Source organism: Dermacentor silvarum, chromosome 1 (genome assembly GCF_013339745.2).
Source record: "Dermacentor silvarum isolate Dsil-2018 chromosome 1, BIME_Dsil_1.4, whole genome shotgun sequence".
Taxonomy (NCBI): Eukaryota; Metazoa; Arthropoda; class Arachnida; order Ixodida; family Ixodidae; genus Dermacentor; species Dermacentor silvarum.
The window spans coordinates 386,888,205-386,906,241 of NC_051154.1; the positions used below are offsets into that span (position 1 = coordinate 386,888,205).

The window sequence follows — 18,037 nt, forward strand, 5'->3', positions numbered from 1 at the left end:
TCAAGGGCGACCCGTGCGTTGGAGGGAAGAGGAGCAAAGAAAGGGTCACTGTGCTTCTCGCTTCAAATATGTCGGGCACCGAGCGCCTGCCACTGCTAGTCATCGGGAAGGCGCGTAACCCAAGGTGTTTTAAGAACATTCACCACTTTCCTGTGGCAATATCACGCCAATAGAAGGCCTGGATGACCCGGATATTTCCCAAGCTTGGCTGCGCCAGCTCGACCGCCGCTTCTCTGCTAACAAGCGCAAGGTTTTACTTCTAGTTGACCAACTGCAGCGCTCATACCAGAGTGACCGGGCTGGAGTGCATCGAACTTGTATTTCTACCTGCAAACACGACGGCTGCTCTGCAACCGCTGGATCAAGGGATAATTCAGCACGTAAAAGCAGGTACAGAAAGCATGTGCTGGAACGGCTCCTGCTGTGCAAGGAAGCAGGGCGAGAATATGACCTGACTCTCCTAACCGCAATTCACATTTTAGCGCATGTCTGGAGCGAAACGCCGCCCGCGGTCATTGCAAATTCTTTCCGGCACAGCGGCTTTGTCCACCCTGACGACTCGGATATTCCTCCAGAGGCCACTCCAGAGGACACCCGCGACCCCACTGGAAATGTGGATGACGAGGTGAATGACACGCGTTTTGACTCTGTCCTTCCTAGTGGCGTCCAGATTTTAGGACTACGTCGCTATAGACTATCATGTTGCCGTTGCTGGTCCGCTGACTGACGATGATATATTATCGGAAGTGCTTGAAGAGGACCAAAATCACTGTTCCGATGATGACGGTCAAGATGAGCCGCCAACGCGACGTCGCCGCACCGTGCAGGAGGCCGCCGAAGCCCTCGCTGTCCTCGAGGAGTTCTGCGTTTGTTCTCGCGACAGTGAACGTGCACACCACCACCTGATGGGATTAAATAAGATCGTTCTGTCAGAAATTCCGACGGCGAGGCAGACGAAAATAACGCACTTTTTCAAGAATAAAGGTTTGTCTGTGCCGTGTACGTTTCCTTTTGTTTCATGGTCCATTCGATAATTCGGAATTCGGTTAACTCGGACATTTTCTCCGGTCCCGTGAGATCCGAGTTAACGAGCTTTTACTGTATACTTGAATCCATGAGCGCATGTTATGGTTAGGTGTTGCTAATAAGAAGCAGTCAGAGAAAAGTGTGATGCTCCTCACTGGATCACAGTGGAAGTTGTCAAATGCGTGTTGTGACAAGTTTGATAACATTGTGTGTATGCTAACATTACTTGCGGGGAAAGCGTAGCCTGCAAAGTGCTCAGGAAAGGAAGTGTAGGAGCAGTGGGATCAGTGTGATAACAGCAAGTCGCTAAGTTTGTCAATGCACCCCTCTGGTGTGCACCTCCAGTTCCTGTCGGCTATTGTAGATTACCATTCTGTGGTTGTACGGGGCTCGTTGCCTCTAGTGCATTAGGAGGAAACTGTCTGCACTCGCGTCTGCGATGTGCACTGCCGTGCTAAATGCAACGTTGCATGGACCGTGCAGCCTGACCGTCAGACGCTGATGTGGAGCGCCACCTGGCCCAAGGAGGTGCGCTCGCTGGCGGAGGACTTCCTCAAGGACTACGTGCAGATCAACATCGGGGCGCTGCAGCTGTGTGCCAACCACCGCATCCTGCAGATCATCGACGTCTGCCAGGAGTCCGAGAAGGACACCAAGTGAGGAGCCGGCACACACATTATTCATGTTTTCAGCACGTTGCTTGGTGGCGTGGATGCACCTCTGAGCACAAGAGTTTCCAGAGCACTGAATTGCAGAAAATAAGCAAAGTTTAGTCGCATTCGATGCATCATGTTTTTCAAAGGAAAGGTCCGAGTGAATGCTTCTCCCTGCGACCGCCACCTCTGTCACCTAAAATGTCAGGCGAAGAGGCAAAGTTGCGAGTAAATTAAGCTTTTCACATATTTCGTGCTCCAAAGACTTTTGTGATTGGCTGTACATTCAGTGCATGTCATGTAACAAGTAGCATGTCATGTAACATGTAAGTTAGGGGGAAATGCTTTATCAGATTTTTGGGGCTCTGATCAGCATTGGATGCGAATGCGCTTTAACTGAACCCTCTCTGACAGCCATATTAGCCACATTTGTTCAAGGCAACAGCTGAAGCATGAGAGGCACTTGGGTTTAGTGCTTTTAAAGGAGTTTCCTCAGTGACACTCAGCATATCACGGATGTGATTCATATTTAACCCTCGTTTGTATTGCTAAAGGCTTTGGTTGATGGGCTTTACATGGCGATATAGTATCACTAAGATTGGGACCCCCCCCCCCCCTTCCCCTAGTTCTCTCAATACTTCTTGCTTGTGATGTTGCTGGAATTATTGAAATGCACTTGAGAAGGATGAGAATTCCATGTCGATGTTTGAGAGCATAATGCTGTATCATGGTATAGTCTGCCCATAAACAAGTTGTAGTTCCAAAACCTCCAAAGTCTGAACACAGTGACTCATGAAGACTCGCACATTGCACAGAGGACCAGGTTTAGCTTGCTGTGATTTTTGCGTTTCGATTTATGGCCGTGGCCAGTGCATACCATAATTACAGGGAGGGCCTTTGAACACTTCCGCAAAGATTGCAGCTCAGATTGATGGAAGATAAGTGCCTGAGAGCTAACCCCCTTCTATTAGACCTCATTCTAAATTAGTGATATGAGCTGCTTTGGTCTAGGGAAGTAGACAAAATGATGAAGCTGTCTGGGCTTGACAGATACAACAGCTGATGCTGTTTGCCCTGTCCTAACGTCTGACCTAACAGAGGTGCTCTCGAATCTGTAGTTTACTAGTTAACAAAATGACTGTGAACAGCTCATCAGAGTTAGAGTTAACTGAATTCACTGTAAATATGGAAAACTAAACTTCGTACACGCAGAGACCTGTCAGGTTGAAACTTTCACCTGGGTAGTAATCGTTGGGTCACTCGTAATTGAGCATTTACATCAATACTCTACGGGACTGTGCATATATGGGGAACACAGGAGATGTGTATAATCACAGGCACGTGGGGTCTGGCAGTAAAGTAGCGAGCAAAAGTGTTCGATTCTTTTTTTTTTTTTTAAAGCTGTTAATGTGCCCTGAGACATTGTCCTAGGTAGTGCTTACTAAAGGACATATTTAACACTATAGAGACTAATGCACAGCAGAGAACATGAATTACGACATGGGCAGTGATTTCCAGATATTTCATTCAAGGGACAAACACAGGAATATATACTCAAAGAGGCAGCATGTAAAGGAGATATAAGATTTTAGGGGAAAAAAAAAGCAAAAGTAAAGCAGCACATCAGTGGAAGCATATGATGTTCAGAAAGAACGTTCATTTTGCATCGGTGTAACTTTACTTCCAGCAACCATTAAGTCTAGTAACCATCCTTTTGGGGTAGTGTTTGTTATGCTGTTTTACTCCAATATAATGTTTTAGATTAGGGAAACTGTGCTCGGTTCTTGCTGGAAACCAAGTGGCTTGCTTAATATCTAAATACGAGAAGGAAGGGAACCGAGGGGCCCAATTGTCATTAATTATATGATAAGAAGCCAGCAAACAATGACACCTAGGACAACATAGGGGGAAATTAATAATTGAATTGAAACGTTTTTTCATCCATTTTTCATTTCCATTAATTTATCATTTCTTTAATTCAATTAGTAAGTACAAGTAATGTCCCCTATGTTGTCCCTGGTGTCATTGTTTGTTGGCTTCTTAATCTAAATACGTATCTCTTAATGTTGCGTGCTGCACACGTTGCCTCTTTGTAATCGCGCGTTATGTAGAGCTTGCTTTGCCAATCATGTCGTGTGACACATATTGATGATTGCTGTCTTTCTGTTTTTTTCCTCTCCCATCACCATCCTACACCCACATGCCGAGCGAGCTAATGCGTGGCTCTTGCACCCTGACGCCTGCTTTCGGTGTGACGGACTGGCTCGTCGCACCACTTGCGGCGAGGTGCTCTGCGACGGCGCCGTTGCATGCCCTCTGCACAGTGTGTAAAAGGCTTTGAGAAGGGAGGGTGTGGAGGCCTGCCCTCCAGCCCTACCTTCTCAAAAGATTGATGCCTTTGAGCGCGAGCCAGTCTGCCACTTCAGGCAGTTCATTTTTCTTCCGCAAACATTTTTTTTTTTTTGCTTCATTCCTCAAGGGGGGCACTCCAGTTGTGAGCGTTACATTGTCAAGCTTTTTGTTCACAAGCCTATCGCAGCTGCTCGCTTCAGTTTTGAGCATACGTCATTAAGCCTTTTGTTAGGCCTAATTTAGTGGCAAATGATGGCTTCCTTTGCGTCACCTGCACCGAGTATGAAATTTTTCTTATCCCGTTGATGTTACTGTGAACGATGGTAAACACTACCTGTATTGGAAATGTTCCCTGTGAAGCAGGTTTTAATGCTAATGACAAAGCAGGGCTAGAGAAGCCTTGTTTCATGCCTGATTGTTAAATAAATTTTAGGCAGCTCATCTTTTAGAATGTTAATGATATGATCGAACAAACATGAGTGTTTTTGGAGCAAGATTCTTGCAATAATGAGTGACACACTGCTGTCTAGCTGTCACCTCACGTGTATTAAAGGCTGACTTATTAATAATTAATAATTGTTTTGCCATCAAGTGGTACAGTCTAGGCTTTTCTTTTCTTTGCTCGCATCCCATGGTTGTTAAAAGCAGTGCTTTTAATTTCCTTCCCCATGGCTGGAGTGTTCTCCTTGTTTGTTCATTTTTCTCACTGACAACGTGGTCTGCAATGTGCCTCGGGAGAGGCGGTCATCGCTACCGTGGGTTCGGGTCAGTGACCTAGCATTACTCTTTCCAGGCTCCTCAAGCTGCTGCAGGAAATTATGAACGAGCGTGAGAACAAGGTGCGTGTTTGCCGAACCTGTAAGCAGCAGGTCGCGCTCTGAACTTTCTTTCTTTCCTTCTTTTTCTTCTTTTTGTTTCACTCTCTTCATTTCTTTAATAATTTCCTTTTTTTTTCTGTATTCTCTTTTCTTAAAATTAAGCACTGGCACCGAAATTTGGTCTTCTGGAAATAGCTGTGGAGGTATTCGTTCACAGTCGGTCCACTTGCTATTTTTAGAAATCCAAAACTGAACGCTTGCGCAGAACTTAAACTTTATTCTGGAGGAGGATAAACTTGCCGCAGCTGCCGTAGTTGGTGTTGGCACGCTTTGTATAAGCCAAGCAGTCTTCCATTTTCTAGATTGTTCTCAGTGACACTTCGATGTTACACTCATGCTTTGGTTTATTACATTAATCAGTCTGTTGATGTAACAGGAGTGCATGGTACTTTAGGCAACACAGTTGAAGCGTGTACTCAACAATAATGTATCGCTGAGGTGCTAGGTCAGTGCCTCATGATTTACAGCAAAGACAGGTCACTCTTTTGAAACTTCCTAGTGCAAATATTCTTGGTGTTCTCACCGAGATGCCTAATTGCGAGGCTGTCCTGTCAAAATTATGCCCTGCATGATGCATGACGCGGTGTCAGTGCTCGGACCCTTCTCTGTCCTTGTAGCCGCGGGAGGCAGCGAGAATCGTGGGGGAGGGGGTGCCACGAGGTTGAGGCACCGCTTTCGCAATGGGAGGCCGTAGAGAGACCCAATCGTCGCAAGACCGGCATGTCCGCGATCGACTGCCTCCCTCCCCCAGCGCTTCCGTTCGGTCCAGCGAGCTTCAACGACCGTGCGCTTGTCATGTCGCAGGGCAGGAGCCTTCACGGTTCAACCAGAGCACCTAATATTGACTACGAATTATTTCGCGAACACTGCATGCTTGTTATGGCAAATGTTGGGACTGGGTTTTAACACTTCAGCTGACACGGCAGCGGAACGAACGATTCACTAAAAGAGCCAAGTTACTTCATAAAGGGGCCAGCAGTGTGTCGCCGCCTTCTTTGATGCGCGAGATCGAAATTTGATGTCTATTATTAGCCTTCTCTGTTCTGCTGTGCCAGACCTATTGAGAGAGTATGGAGAGACTTCACCGACATTGCAAGGATTTTACAGTGGGAGTTACCCAAAGTTCCACAGGAGATCATTGCAAATTCTAATGACACAGGAAGATGCATAAAAAAACGATGGGTATGAGGAATGACTCTTCGTTAAAGGCTCAGCGATGATGATGTTTGCATTCCCTGCCTGAGGTTGCGTGCCCTGCCCTGCGACATTGCGAGCCCTCCGAGAGAGAGCAGCACAGAGAATGTGCAGTTGGGTGTCCCCCTTTCCGTTGCGTGAGCGTGTCCCGCCTCCATGCGTCACATTGCAGACCATAATATTTGCCGAGACCAAGCGTAAGGTGGACGAGCTGACGCGCAGGATGAGGCGCGATGGTTGGCCTGCCATGTGTATCCACGGGGACAAGTCACAGCCGGAACGGGACTGGGTGCTTGGAGGTGAGTCTGCCTTGACAACAACCGCCACCTCACTGATCTGTCTGCCTGATGTGCCCAAATCGCACGGCTCATCCCTGGATAGCTTTCAAGGGCTGTGAGGCGCAGGAGTTCCTGGGGTGGTATTCTGAGGTGATCAAGTATGGGGATACGATCAATTTTGCTAGCTTTTGCATGTCTCGGCATCGGACATACCAGCTCTATGCCGACGTGTGCGGTCGATTCGGTGACGGCAGGCAGCATTTGTGGCGCTGTGCCAAGTTTGCTATCTTTCCAGAGTGCCGGGAACACCGTAGGCCATATGCTTAGATGCGTCTGGTGCCAAGTTGCACAAAATCTAGCAAAAGTGAACATTTCGTTAAACATGATCACCTGAGAATACTGCTCCGAGATGAGACTTTGTGGGTCGGCATTGCCTGCCGTCTGGTGGCAAAGAAATGAGGGGTTTTCCTTAATGGCCTGTGTTTGTTGGGGGAAGTTTGTACTTGTGAGCTCGGGCTGTTTGGTCATGCAGTGCAGACAGACTGGAGTTCTGCTATGTTGCTTGGCTGCCTTTGCGAAAAGGGTGGTACTTGCTGCACCGTGGTCTTGGTTCGGTGTTGTCTTGCATGAACCTGTTGTTAGCAAGCAGGAGTGGTATTGTTGGATGATCTTTGATAGCGTCTCCAGCACCGGAATAGCATGCTTGGCACTGTGCCAAAAACTCAGTCGCTCGCTATACGCTGATGACGTTCATTGCTATTGATACAAAATCTCGCAAAAGTGAAATTATCGCCAAAAGTGATCCTCCAAGAATATGGCCTCGGCTTGTTGGTTACGCTAATGTCAAGGAAGAACAGTACAAAGGCAGGACTTTGTCCTTACTACTGTCCTCGAGTTCCACCTTTGCGCTTTTGCTAAGTGTGTTGCCATCTAGTCTAACTTCCAGCCATTCCCAGCTAGTGTTATGCAATAGCAGACATGTCAAGTTCCAACCCCCCCCCCCCTCCTTTTTTTTTTTCATGCTTAGCATGTTGAGCAGCTCAGTACAAGTTTTGCCAAAGCTCCCTGTCACTGACTCGTTAGTCTAGGCATCGTGAGGTCAAGGTTGACTTTGGTCGTACCGCTTCAGAAAGCTTCATGGTTGCAGTGCTAAACGATGGGACAAGAAAGGCAACACATGTTGTAGCTTGTTTAGTGAAGTTAATTGTTACCGAAGTATGCTGTAGTAGCAAGATGCACAGATGTGAATGGCAGTTAACAGTGTTTTATTGAGAGAGCAGCTAATTACTTCAGAAATGCTATTAAGCAACCATTCAGAAGTTTGCACCAGAACGGCAAATGCTTAGGCATGCAACGAGCCTTATGACTGCTTGGCAGCACTTGTAGAAGTAATCGGAGCACGCGTACCTGTTGTTCTATTTAGCACACAGTCTTAGTCGTTGCGTTTTCTCGCGAACAGAGTTCCGAAGTGGGAAGTCTCCAATCCTGGTCGCCACCGATGTTGCCGCCCGAGGATTGGGTAAGTACTTTGTGAACAGGTGAAGCTACAAGCGCGTGATCTCGTAGAGTTGGGGATTTCAAAGCTAACGCATCACAACACAGGAAACAACTGCGCCCACATGTAACCTGGCAACAGCCTGGACGATTCCAAGCCACATTCACACCAGAGAGCGAGAGAGATGCAAACGTGTGGCGGACAATGGCGGGGTTGGCGGCGTGGCCGCGGAGCGGATTGGTCGGGCACCCACAAGGCGGCGCCACAGGTGGCCCATGGCCTCGGGGCGCGCCTCGGCTCATTGTGGCTTCCCATCGGCAGGCACACGCTGTGCCCAGATTCAAATTTTTAAAACTGGGTTGCCTGTATTACTGTCTTTTCGCTGCCGCGTGTTTGGGGGTGGGCAGGGCCTTTTCCTCCCCGTGGTGGTTTCGAAAGCGGCTCTTTTATATTTTTTTGTCTCTTTCTCTTTCAGAGGCACCGTAAACAGAAGCGAGCGAGCGAGACAGGATGATCTCGCAATTGCGCATATTGGTGCCTCTGTGTGTACGGCTACCTACGGCCGCGGGCGCGCACACTTACTCGAGACGACCACGGAGCTCATGCCCCCCGCCGTCGCCAGGCGGCGCTGCGGGGAGACTCGGGAGGAAAGCCTTCGCCGCCGCCACTTGTCACGTGGGCGGGCCCCGGCCCGGCCGGCCGCTCTGCAAATTTAAATACTTAAAAAAAAAAAGAATGCATGAGGCCCGCGAAAACCCCACCGCCTGATGGTTGCCAAGGGCATCGCCGCCACCGTCTTGAAGCGAGGAGGTGGGGGCGGCGCTTCGCTCTTGCCCCTGGGCCGGCCCCACACTGGTGGGCGGGGCTACGCAAGCCCCGGCCCGCCTCCGGCTCTCTCACCTACCTCCTCTCGTCGGGGGGTGACCCGGAACACCACCGGGACGGGCTTTACTCTGACGTAGGCCTAGAAGGGCCCACTTTGCCTTGGGCCTGGCTTCAAGGGAGCAGCACCAGTGAGAGGCCTTCAAAGAACTGATGGGTCGCGCCTACTTGGCAAAGAACCTCAAGTTCTGGAGTCGTGGGCCGAGTGTGACATGCCACTCCGAACGCTTTGCAGCTTAGGTTGTAATGCTGTTAGGGGGACCAGGCTTTGATCACCTACTGGTCTGTCCCTCCCGCTTAAAAACAAAACAAATAGAAAGACCAGAAGACCCCTTACCTGTGGTTTTCGGCATGAGACTGCTGCGCTTATGAGAGGGAGAAAAAAAAATGGTCTGTCAATGCCTGCGTGCGTTGGCTGGCAGCGGTGAGGTGTGGAGAGCTGCGACGTAGAGGCATTTGCGAGGGCGTAAACGGAGGGGGCGGCACGGCAAAGGGGTGAAGCGGAGCATCCGCACCCTGCCACCCCCAAGGCCAGGCCCCACCTGCTGCCGCACAACGACAGAGCAGGTTGGGGGGCACACAACGGCCGGCGTCACCCAAGCCCCTCCTCCCGCCACTGCTGTGTCGAGCTGGCATAACGGCGCCTGTATGCCGTCTCTGTGGCGGGTGCCTCTCCACCGATCCCCGGACTGCCTCCCTCGCACGCTGAGGACAGGAAACCACAGGTAATGACAACGCGGGCTTCTTGCTCGGGGCCACCCCTGGCCACATCTGCAGGCACAGAGTGGGTGTTCTAGGGTGGGACATGGTTGTGCTGGATAGCTGGTCTTGTGAGCTCTTTGTGTGGTGCAAACGTGGGTGAGCTTTTAAAAAGATTGCCATCAGATTATTGTAAAATGCCCTCGTATTGAGCATACCAGCATCATACTGCGCGAGGCTTCATACTGAGCGCGCGCTGCAAACTGTCGGCACGCGGCCGCAATCAGTACGGAGCCTCGCGGCAATACGGTTGTTTGGCTGTCAAGTTGCAAAATTGTTGGCTCTCATTACTCTCAGTATTGTGTAGTGGCTGCCTGCTTTCGCTAGTAACAAACACATTTAACGAGATTGTTTGACAGAAACCTGCCTGCAGTAGTGAATTAGAATAAGTTGGTGAAATTGGCACTTGAACATTTAAGATTCTTGAAATTAGCAATTTGATGTGTTAGACTACAGTTGGAAGGCTTTTGGCCAGTCAAGATAAATTTACTGAATTCAGGCTGGCCCTATATGCTGAGATTACAAAGGGCCCGCGACTCCCAAGGGCACACAAGGATGTCTTGAGCACATAGTGGCCCCGTTTCATTTGCTGTAAATTTTTCTTAATCAGTTCATGATTGTGCTGCCCTACGACACTCTTTATCCCTACCCGGGCACAAATGTTCTGGCGCTGTCGAACACTCGTCAGATATGGCCTTGTGTGTACTGTGAGGCAGCACATACTTTTGTTGGTTGCACCAATGGGAAAAGCATCACACAGCCTCAGGGTAAGGGTTCTAACCACCCCTTGCCCTTGCCAGCGCACTATGCACCACTCTAGGGCACCTATGCTGGCCTCAATGCTGGACTGAATTATGAAGGCCCTCCTCGGTCGCATGGCAGAGCAGCAGTTTAGGCAGAAATGCACAAATTGGCACATCACTAATCAGGTTTGCCTATACATGGATGAACTGATACGAGGCCAGCGACACCTGTAAAAGCAGTAAGTAAATAATAAAACCAGTAATAGCCTCCCCAGGAATAACTTGCATAGTTCCCTAATAGTCTTCATAAACTTTCAAAAAGTGAGCACTCATCGGGTCATTTTTTAGCTTGAAATGGCTTTAGCTTGTCAAGTGGAGCTACCGGTATTAGACCATAGTTCACTGAAACGTAGCTGTAATGTAGGCCTATTGCAGCTGCAACTTGAATGCTTTGTTAACATCAGCAGCTAGTGCAAGTGTAGAGGCAGTTGAGTTGCAGCTGCACACTTGTTGGCATTCAAACAAATCCTAAATTGTTTTGGCACCAGTGAAGCACATTTTGCCTCGTAGTTGCCACCACATTGATCGACTCACATTTAGATACCAGTTAAAATACTTTTTTTTTTTTTCATGGGTAGCTGTTTGCATCTTTCAATTTGATTCTTTATGGTGTTCTCTACACTTTGAGGACTGTTAATGTCCACAAAGGGCACCATGCTTGTATGACATGGTAGATTTCTTCTTATGTATCATTACCGTGAAGGTAGCTAGCTTAGAGAATGAGACGGTAATGGCTTGTGTATCTTATCAAATGCTTCTCACATTGAATATTAGTTTTTTGTTGGCTGTTAAAAGCAGCACAGTAGGAATTGCCATTTAGCGTTAAAACTTTTCTTACATGCATAGCTACTTATCCTTGCTCAGAGTAACATTATTTTGTTATCAGTTGTGTAGCAGGCAACATGTCAGGTATAGTGTAGCTGTAAAGTGTACTAATCATGACCATTGGAAAACTGGAACAGTGGGTAATACTAAAGGGTCAATCACCATTTCATAGCCCCACGTTTTATTGAACTGGGTAGAATATTTTATCATTATAGAATGCATCAAGTAGGAAATGATGCTTTGCAAGCCCTGGAATGGACGTGACAGATTGCACCACAAATATTGCCAGCAGGTTCAACTTGTAACCTGCCATTAAGGTTCAGAGCGGTAACCGAATTGGGATGTAATGCGCCATCATGTCTAGGCTCTTGGGAATGTCTGTAATGGTTGCGCTTTGCCTTTTTTGTTACTTCACTTGGCACATAAGAAATGCCCACCTTGCTCTGCACCGAGTAGAGATGACTTGTCTCTTGACGGTTCGCTTCCTACCAAAGCTTATGGCTCAAGAAACTGTGCTAATGTTCTTTATTTGCCGTGAGAGGTAACTGCAGAACTTGGGAATAAACACAGTAATGTTACATTACCTACTGAACTACTTGTGACACGTTCGTTACTGGTTGTGTGGCAATATCGGATCTCGGTGAAAGGTTGCAAGGGTAGCTAACAGCTGGCATTTAATAAAAAGAAAAAAAAAACGAAGACATGAAAAAAACATACGTTGTAACAGTAACTAAATGTGATCATGGTGCTGCGTCCAGCATCCTGTAGATTTTAATTTCAGTGTGGGTATGGAATGAGTGGTACAAGGAAATCTCGCTAACTGAGAAAAATTAAACGGGTGCTCGGGCCCTCGGGTGCAGAATGCAGCCCCCACAGCGCCTTATAAATGCATTCCTAGTTGGTGCCACCATCCCACCAGCATCCTGTAGATTTCAAAATTTCAGTGTAGTTTGAGAGCCACTTAGCCTAATTAGTACTTATAGCATTTATGACCTTTTCTTTGTTTTGGTCCCTTTCATCATAACTGCTGTAATAGCGCGACGACCCTCCTTTATTCAGCTAAGTTTTACATCTTCAACGAGTGCTGCCCACGCATTGCTGAAGCAGCGTGGATTTTTTCAGACTCACTTACACGGTGGGCAACAGATGAATACACATGTAACAGAGAATCTTCTGGAAGGCTCTGTATGTAGGCCTAGATTGTTGTTACAAGTTACTAATTAACGAGCTAAGTTCTTAAAAAGATGAAGAGGCACGGATTTGAAGGTAAGTAGTCGGTCGATATTTTGCAGCTTTCTTGGGAGGTGGGAGGAAGAGTAGGCAAGGTGCACATTGTTGCATTATATTTATAATGTTTCGTGTGGAAGCTCGGAGACACCGAATTTGAGGCATGGTCCACTTACTTGAGGCAGACTCTAGTTTCTGTTCCACAGTTTGGTAATGATAATTGCACATCGGAGGACTCACTTGCGTAATGTTAATGTCACGAACTTGGACAGTGTAGGTTGCACTGCCATATTGCTTTCAGTTCTTTAGGACATACAAGAATCGCCTGGAGATGCAGGGACAAGCTGAACCACCAATCCAGAATTTTTTTTGTTGTTCAATTGTAGCTTCATGCGTGTGAGTTATTGAAAGAATTTAGTGTTGAAGTAGTAATATTTATTCAATATTAGAGCACGTACATAAGAAAGGGGTGTCGTAGTGAAAGACAGTAGTGGGCCTCTTATGATATTATAAAGAATAACGATACTACTAAACTGCATACAATATTAACAGAAAACATGTAAAATGTTAACATATTAACCCTCATATCTTAATGTCTTTGTGGCTAAGCTCATGACTTTTGTAATGCAGAATGTGGGCAGCACTGTATTATACGCAAGTCAGGCTAGCTCAAGTTCTTGTATTGACTCAACTCTAACACGATTTGTGAGAGGTGCACTGTTGTAGCTCACGGAAGAGAAGGAGGCATGCTGATCTCTCCCGTTTGGCCCCCCCTACCCCAACCCCAACTTTTCTCTCTTCCTCTCCCATCGTGTGTGTGTGTGACAGATGTGGATGACATCAAGTTTGTCATCAACTATGACTACCCGAACTGCTCGGAGGACTACGTGCACCGCATTGGGCGGACGGCCCGCTCCAACAAGACTGGCACGGCGTACACCTTCTTTACGCCGGGCAACTCCAAGCAGGCCCAGGAGCTCATCTCGGTGCTCAAGGAGGCCAACCAGGTGGTGAACCCCAAGCTGTTTGAGATGTTCGAGATGTCCCGCTCCTACGGAGGACGCGGTGGTAAGTTGGGTGCCTGCAGCAGCAGCCCTCCTTTACTGTCGTGTGTGCGTGTTTAGCCTACTGGAGTGTCTCGGCAGCTGCTGGGCATGATAGCTCAGTTCCTGGCTTCGTATAAACAATAGCAGGGCATTCAAAACAACTGAGACGTTCCTCCCATTCTACTTCGTACGGTCGTGAGTTATTGTCATGCTCGCTCACACTAACGTTCAGGGGACATGTTGATAATGGTCACGCTTGACCCCTTTCCTGCATCAACTATAAACTTTAGGCTTTGTGGACGCACCTGATTAGGTCTTCAACGTGCAGGCAACAAAGGTTCAAAAAGGACTGCTTGCATGTATGCTTGCGTGCGCATTTAATTTATGCACACAGAAAAGTCATGCGAGTTGCCCGAGAAATCCTTTTGTGCAATACTGTGGCCTAAAGCTTTGTGTGAGGTGTCACGCAGGAAGGATGTGATGATAAGAATATCAATGCACAGCTTATATTTGCGTGGTTACTACAGGTACTGCAAAGGGAATGTACATTTTACGACTATTCTAAGCAAACAAAGCAGAGAAAGCAAGTTGCACTGCCAGTCGCATGAAATTTCGTGCTGCAGCAGCCATGATAATAAAACTAAAAGCAGCGATGACTGTTGAAACTGTGCAAGCCACTTGCGCCTCACTGATGCATAAGCAATTTACTTAAGCACTGCTACAGTTCGGCTGGTGATTCCTAAGAGGATGCAAAGTATACTGTGGAGAACTTTATTTTGCTGGCTACAACTACTTAGCATAGCAGCAGCTGTTGTTAAACATCTGATGCAAATAGAATGAAACCACAGTGCCTTGATGTATAGTAGTGTGACAAGGCCTAGGAAAATAACCGCATCGCATTCCAATGACGCAGCTTTCTGCAGCCACAGCTATCGCAGTTGCATCATTCTGGTATTGCAACACTGTGGATTTGTCGACTACAGTGACATTTCCTTTCTTGCTTGCATTGCAGGTCGCAACCGCTGGCGCACCTCGGGTGGCGGCGGCGGTCGCAGGAACGACTACGATGACGACGACCGACACGGAGGGCGCCGCTATGCCACAGGTGCCAACGCCTACAACCCAGGCAACAATGACTACAGCACATCCAACTCAGAGCTGCCAAACAGCAACTACGGATACGGCATTTCAAACTCGAACCAGTCGTCGCACCAGTCGTCGCACCAGTCGTCACACCAGCCATCGCACCAGTCTTCACACCAGTCGTCGTCACACAGCAACTCGGGCGCTGCATCTGGCATGGGTAGCGGCGGCGGAGGTGGATCGATGATGGCGATGACAGCGATGGGACACATGGCTCCCATGACACCCATGATGGGGCAGATGACGCACATGATGCCCGTCATGCACATGCCCAACGGCCAGTCGTACATGATGGCGGCACCCATGCAGCAGTCGGGACAGCAACAGTCGGGGCAGCAACAGTCGTCGCAGCCACAGCAGCAGTCCGGACAGCAACAGATTCCCCACAGTCTGCTGGGTCCGCCACCCCCACCCCCACCACCGCCGGGCGTCACTAACGGCGCAGCGTGGTAGAAGCTGTTGTGCTGCGAGCTGGACTCTCTTTGTTTTTATTTTTCCACCTCATGGTTTTTAGATATATGTGCAGCATTAGAGACAGCTGCAGTGGCGCCAGTGTGTTGCATTCGGTTGCACCCAGTGAAGTTGAGGCACTCTATACCCTGTGCTTTTGGAAGACTCGAAAAATTAAGACAGTTGTGACTTGACGGAGCTCTCGCTTGGCTGTCCTGTCATCTGTGGTGGCCAGAGCAGACACTTCCATTTGACAGCCCTCGTTTTTGGTGTGGCCAGAGGTGTTGACAAAGACGGGGGCATGAGCACGACAACTGTTTCATCACTCCTGGAAAGAGTGAAAGCTTCAAGATGGGTGGGGGAGTCAATGTTTGTTTTTTAGCCAGAATTGACGCAGCCGCCTTGACGGTGGGTTGACGCTGCATTGGTGATGTGGACATGGTAGTAGCCGTGATGTTGCTGCCTGTATAGTATGCGTGTCTGCATTTCACCGCTAGCAGAGGTCTGCAGCATCAAGCTATTTATTGTTTGAAAAAATGATAGAGCGGCTGCCACTGTAGAGCCCACACCTTGAGGGCAGCACTGGCATCAGCTGAATGCAGGGTAAAGTACTGCGCGTGTTGCAACTTTTTGCTCCCAAATGAACGAATGCGCTTGTCAAGCATAGCCTATCACATGTCGCGTCTTTATTCACTTAATTTTTTCTCAAAGAAATGTTTGTTATCTATAAATAAGGCAAATATTTTGTCGGCTATTTCATAAATAATTAATCCTGCATTCGCTATTCCTTTAACGAGGCAGATGATGCAGCTGCTTTTGAGGTAAAGGCTGCCAGGAAAACCTGCAGATTTTTGTCTGGGTTGACGACCATTTGGCTTGAATGCTTCTGGGGTGTGGTATCTTTCTTGCAACGCATTTCGATTTCTTCTCGCATTGTTAACCCACTCTGCCGACGATGTTCCTTGCTATGGACGAAGCTGTGGCTAAAGTTGTCATCTCTGCGAGATACGCGAACCTCTCTTTTGTTTTTGATTCTTGGTCACTTCTGTTACAAATGACTTGTCTTCTGCAGAAAATCCTGAAGTGTTGTTTGAAACAATCTTGGCATTGTGTTCAGCATTATGTCCTTGCTACATTTTTTTTGCGTAGATGCGGTCAATGGCTGCACTTCAGTAATGACGATTTCTTCTCCAAGCAAATTTTCGATGCCCCTGTGCTGCCGGTTTACACGGTGCATATTTCCATTGTATCGTAAACAACCGCGTCAGTACATTGTAGACATTTGTCATGAATGCCCTGTTGTAAGAGCAATTTTTCATTTTCTTTTTTTTTGCATACCACAAGCTTTTTACAAGCTTGGAACATTAGCATTTCCTTGCCTTAGTTTTTTCAAAGTGCAATGTTGTTGTTATTGTGTTCCTCATCTGTGGTGAGAACAGCAGTTCAAAATAAATACCCCCTGGTGCCATTCAATGCCTGCATTTCTCGCCTGCTGGCAGTAAAATAAAAAAAAAATTAAAAAAAGAAAGAAGAGATTGAAAGAAGCTCACCAGTTGCGATAGCAACTGTACTGATTTCATAACGCAGCATGTTTGCTGCCATGTCATTGTCACCAGCTCCGTCATCATTTAGTGACCCGTAGTATAATCGCACGGTGTAGTATGTGTGCACATTGGTCGTTCAAGATATGAGCCTCAGTCCATTGCTGCCTGCATATTACCAAGTTTTGTGAATACGAAAAAGTAGAACGCGGTGTACTTGTAACATGACATCCATGCATGTTTTCTTGGGTTTAAAGTACTTGCCATTTCAGTGAGCCACATCCACATGCTGTAAAGTTACTTTGTTTCCCCGGAGCAGGCTGCCCCTTTGTAACCCTTTTGTATAACCTATGAAATTGGTGCAGAAATAAATTGTTCTCATCGTGCATCTTGCCTTTTTATTGCCTGTGGTCTTTTTCACAGAATGCAGCTTGCAGGAGCTCTTACGACTGTTTATACCAGCCACTGTACATTATGATCTTTTTTTCTTTGTTTCTTTTTAGAGAACAATGCATATTAATGCATGCAACCACAATGTTCAAGGAGCAGAATTTGCTTACACTATCACACTGGTATTCAATGCTGCCAGTTTTGCAGCCTTGACAGGTGTTTGCCATGCAAGTCTTGGAAGTGCGTTTTGCAGTGGATTTTATTTACTGCTTGCTTGCATTCTAAAAACAAGTGCAAGGCTAAAATGTGCAGTGTAAATAACAGTGACATAGTGGCCTTAGATATGTTGAACAGGTTCCACGAGGCGAGTGTTCAGGAAATACACTTCGTACATATTCTAACGTCGGGGATGAATAAATTGCCAATAATCTTAAACCGTGAAATCAATGTAGAGCAGGCTCCATGCAGGCGCACTGGAACATGCGTCTGCATGGCCACCAGGTATGTGTGTTGTCCAATTAGGCTGCTAATAAAGAAATTGGAAATTAGGACCCTTTTCTTAATTCACAAGTGTGCCTCTCTGCATTGCTCGTTTTCCTAACTAATAGTGGCACCTGTCATGGTTCAAATGACAAAGTGCCAACTGCACAAGGTGGGGCTTGTCGCATGCGCATGGTTTCATCTCCCGAGCCACTTCTGCATTTTCATTGTCTGCAAACTGGGCTTGTATATGCTGTTTGCGAAAAGGACTGCGTTGCCATTAGTTGGGCAATCTGCCTCGCAGGAAAGCTAGCTCAACAATTATGAAGGTTTATCGCCAGCCCTGAAGCTTCGACAGGTCTGACTGCCTGTCGGTAGTGCCTCTGGGAGATGCGTTTGTAAAAGAAGCGAAAGCAATACAGATCTCTGTAGCAATCCAAGTGCGTGAAATGTGAGCAGAGCACAATAGATGCTCTGCTAGGCAAAGATGTTACTGAAGGGCATAGTTGCTTTTCTACGGACGACAAACTTCATTCTGCATTCATCTTGTCCTTCACATTGTAGTGGTTTCGGAGCATGTCTGATCCAGCAATAGTCGGCAAGAACATTGTTGCC

The 18,037-nt window shown here is 47.4% G+C and overlaps 1 protein-coding gene across 1 annotated transcript in view; it reads left to right on the top strand.

Annotated features, from left to right (window-relative positions):
* The window catches only part of LOC119446162 (probable ATP-dependent RNA helicase DDX17), a 20,293-nt gene extending 3,759 nt beyond the window's left edge, over positions 1-16,534 (top strand). Inside the window, exons 3-9 of the mRNA XM_049663180.1 lie at positions 483-625; positions 1,438-1,682; positions 4,825-4,870; positions 6,276-6,402; positions 7,841-7,900; positions 13,201-13,440; positions 14,431-16,534. Of these exons, the coding sequence (XP_049519137.1) occupies positions 483-625; positions 1,438-1,682; positions 4,825-4,870; positions 6,276-6,402; positions 7,841-7,900; positions 13,201-13,440; positions 14,431-15,014 (1,445 nt within the window). The 3' untranslated portion in view covers positions 15,015-16,534. The remainder of the gene's footprint in view (positions 1-482; positions 626-1,437; positions 1,683-4,824; positions 4,871-6,275; positions 6,403-7,840; positions 7,901-13,200; positions 13,441-14,430) is intronic.
* The last annotated feature ends 1,503 nt before the right edge of the window (positions 16,535-18,037 follow it).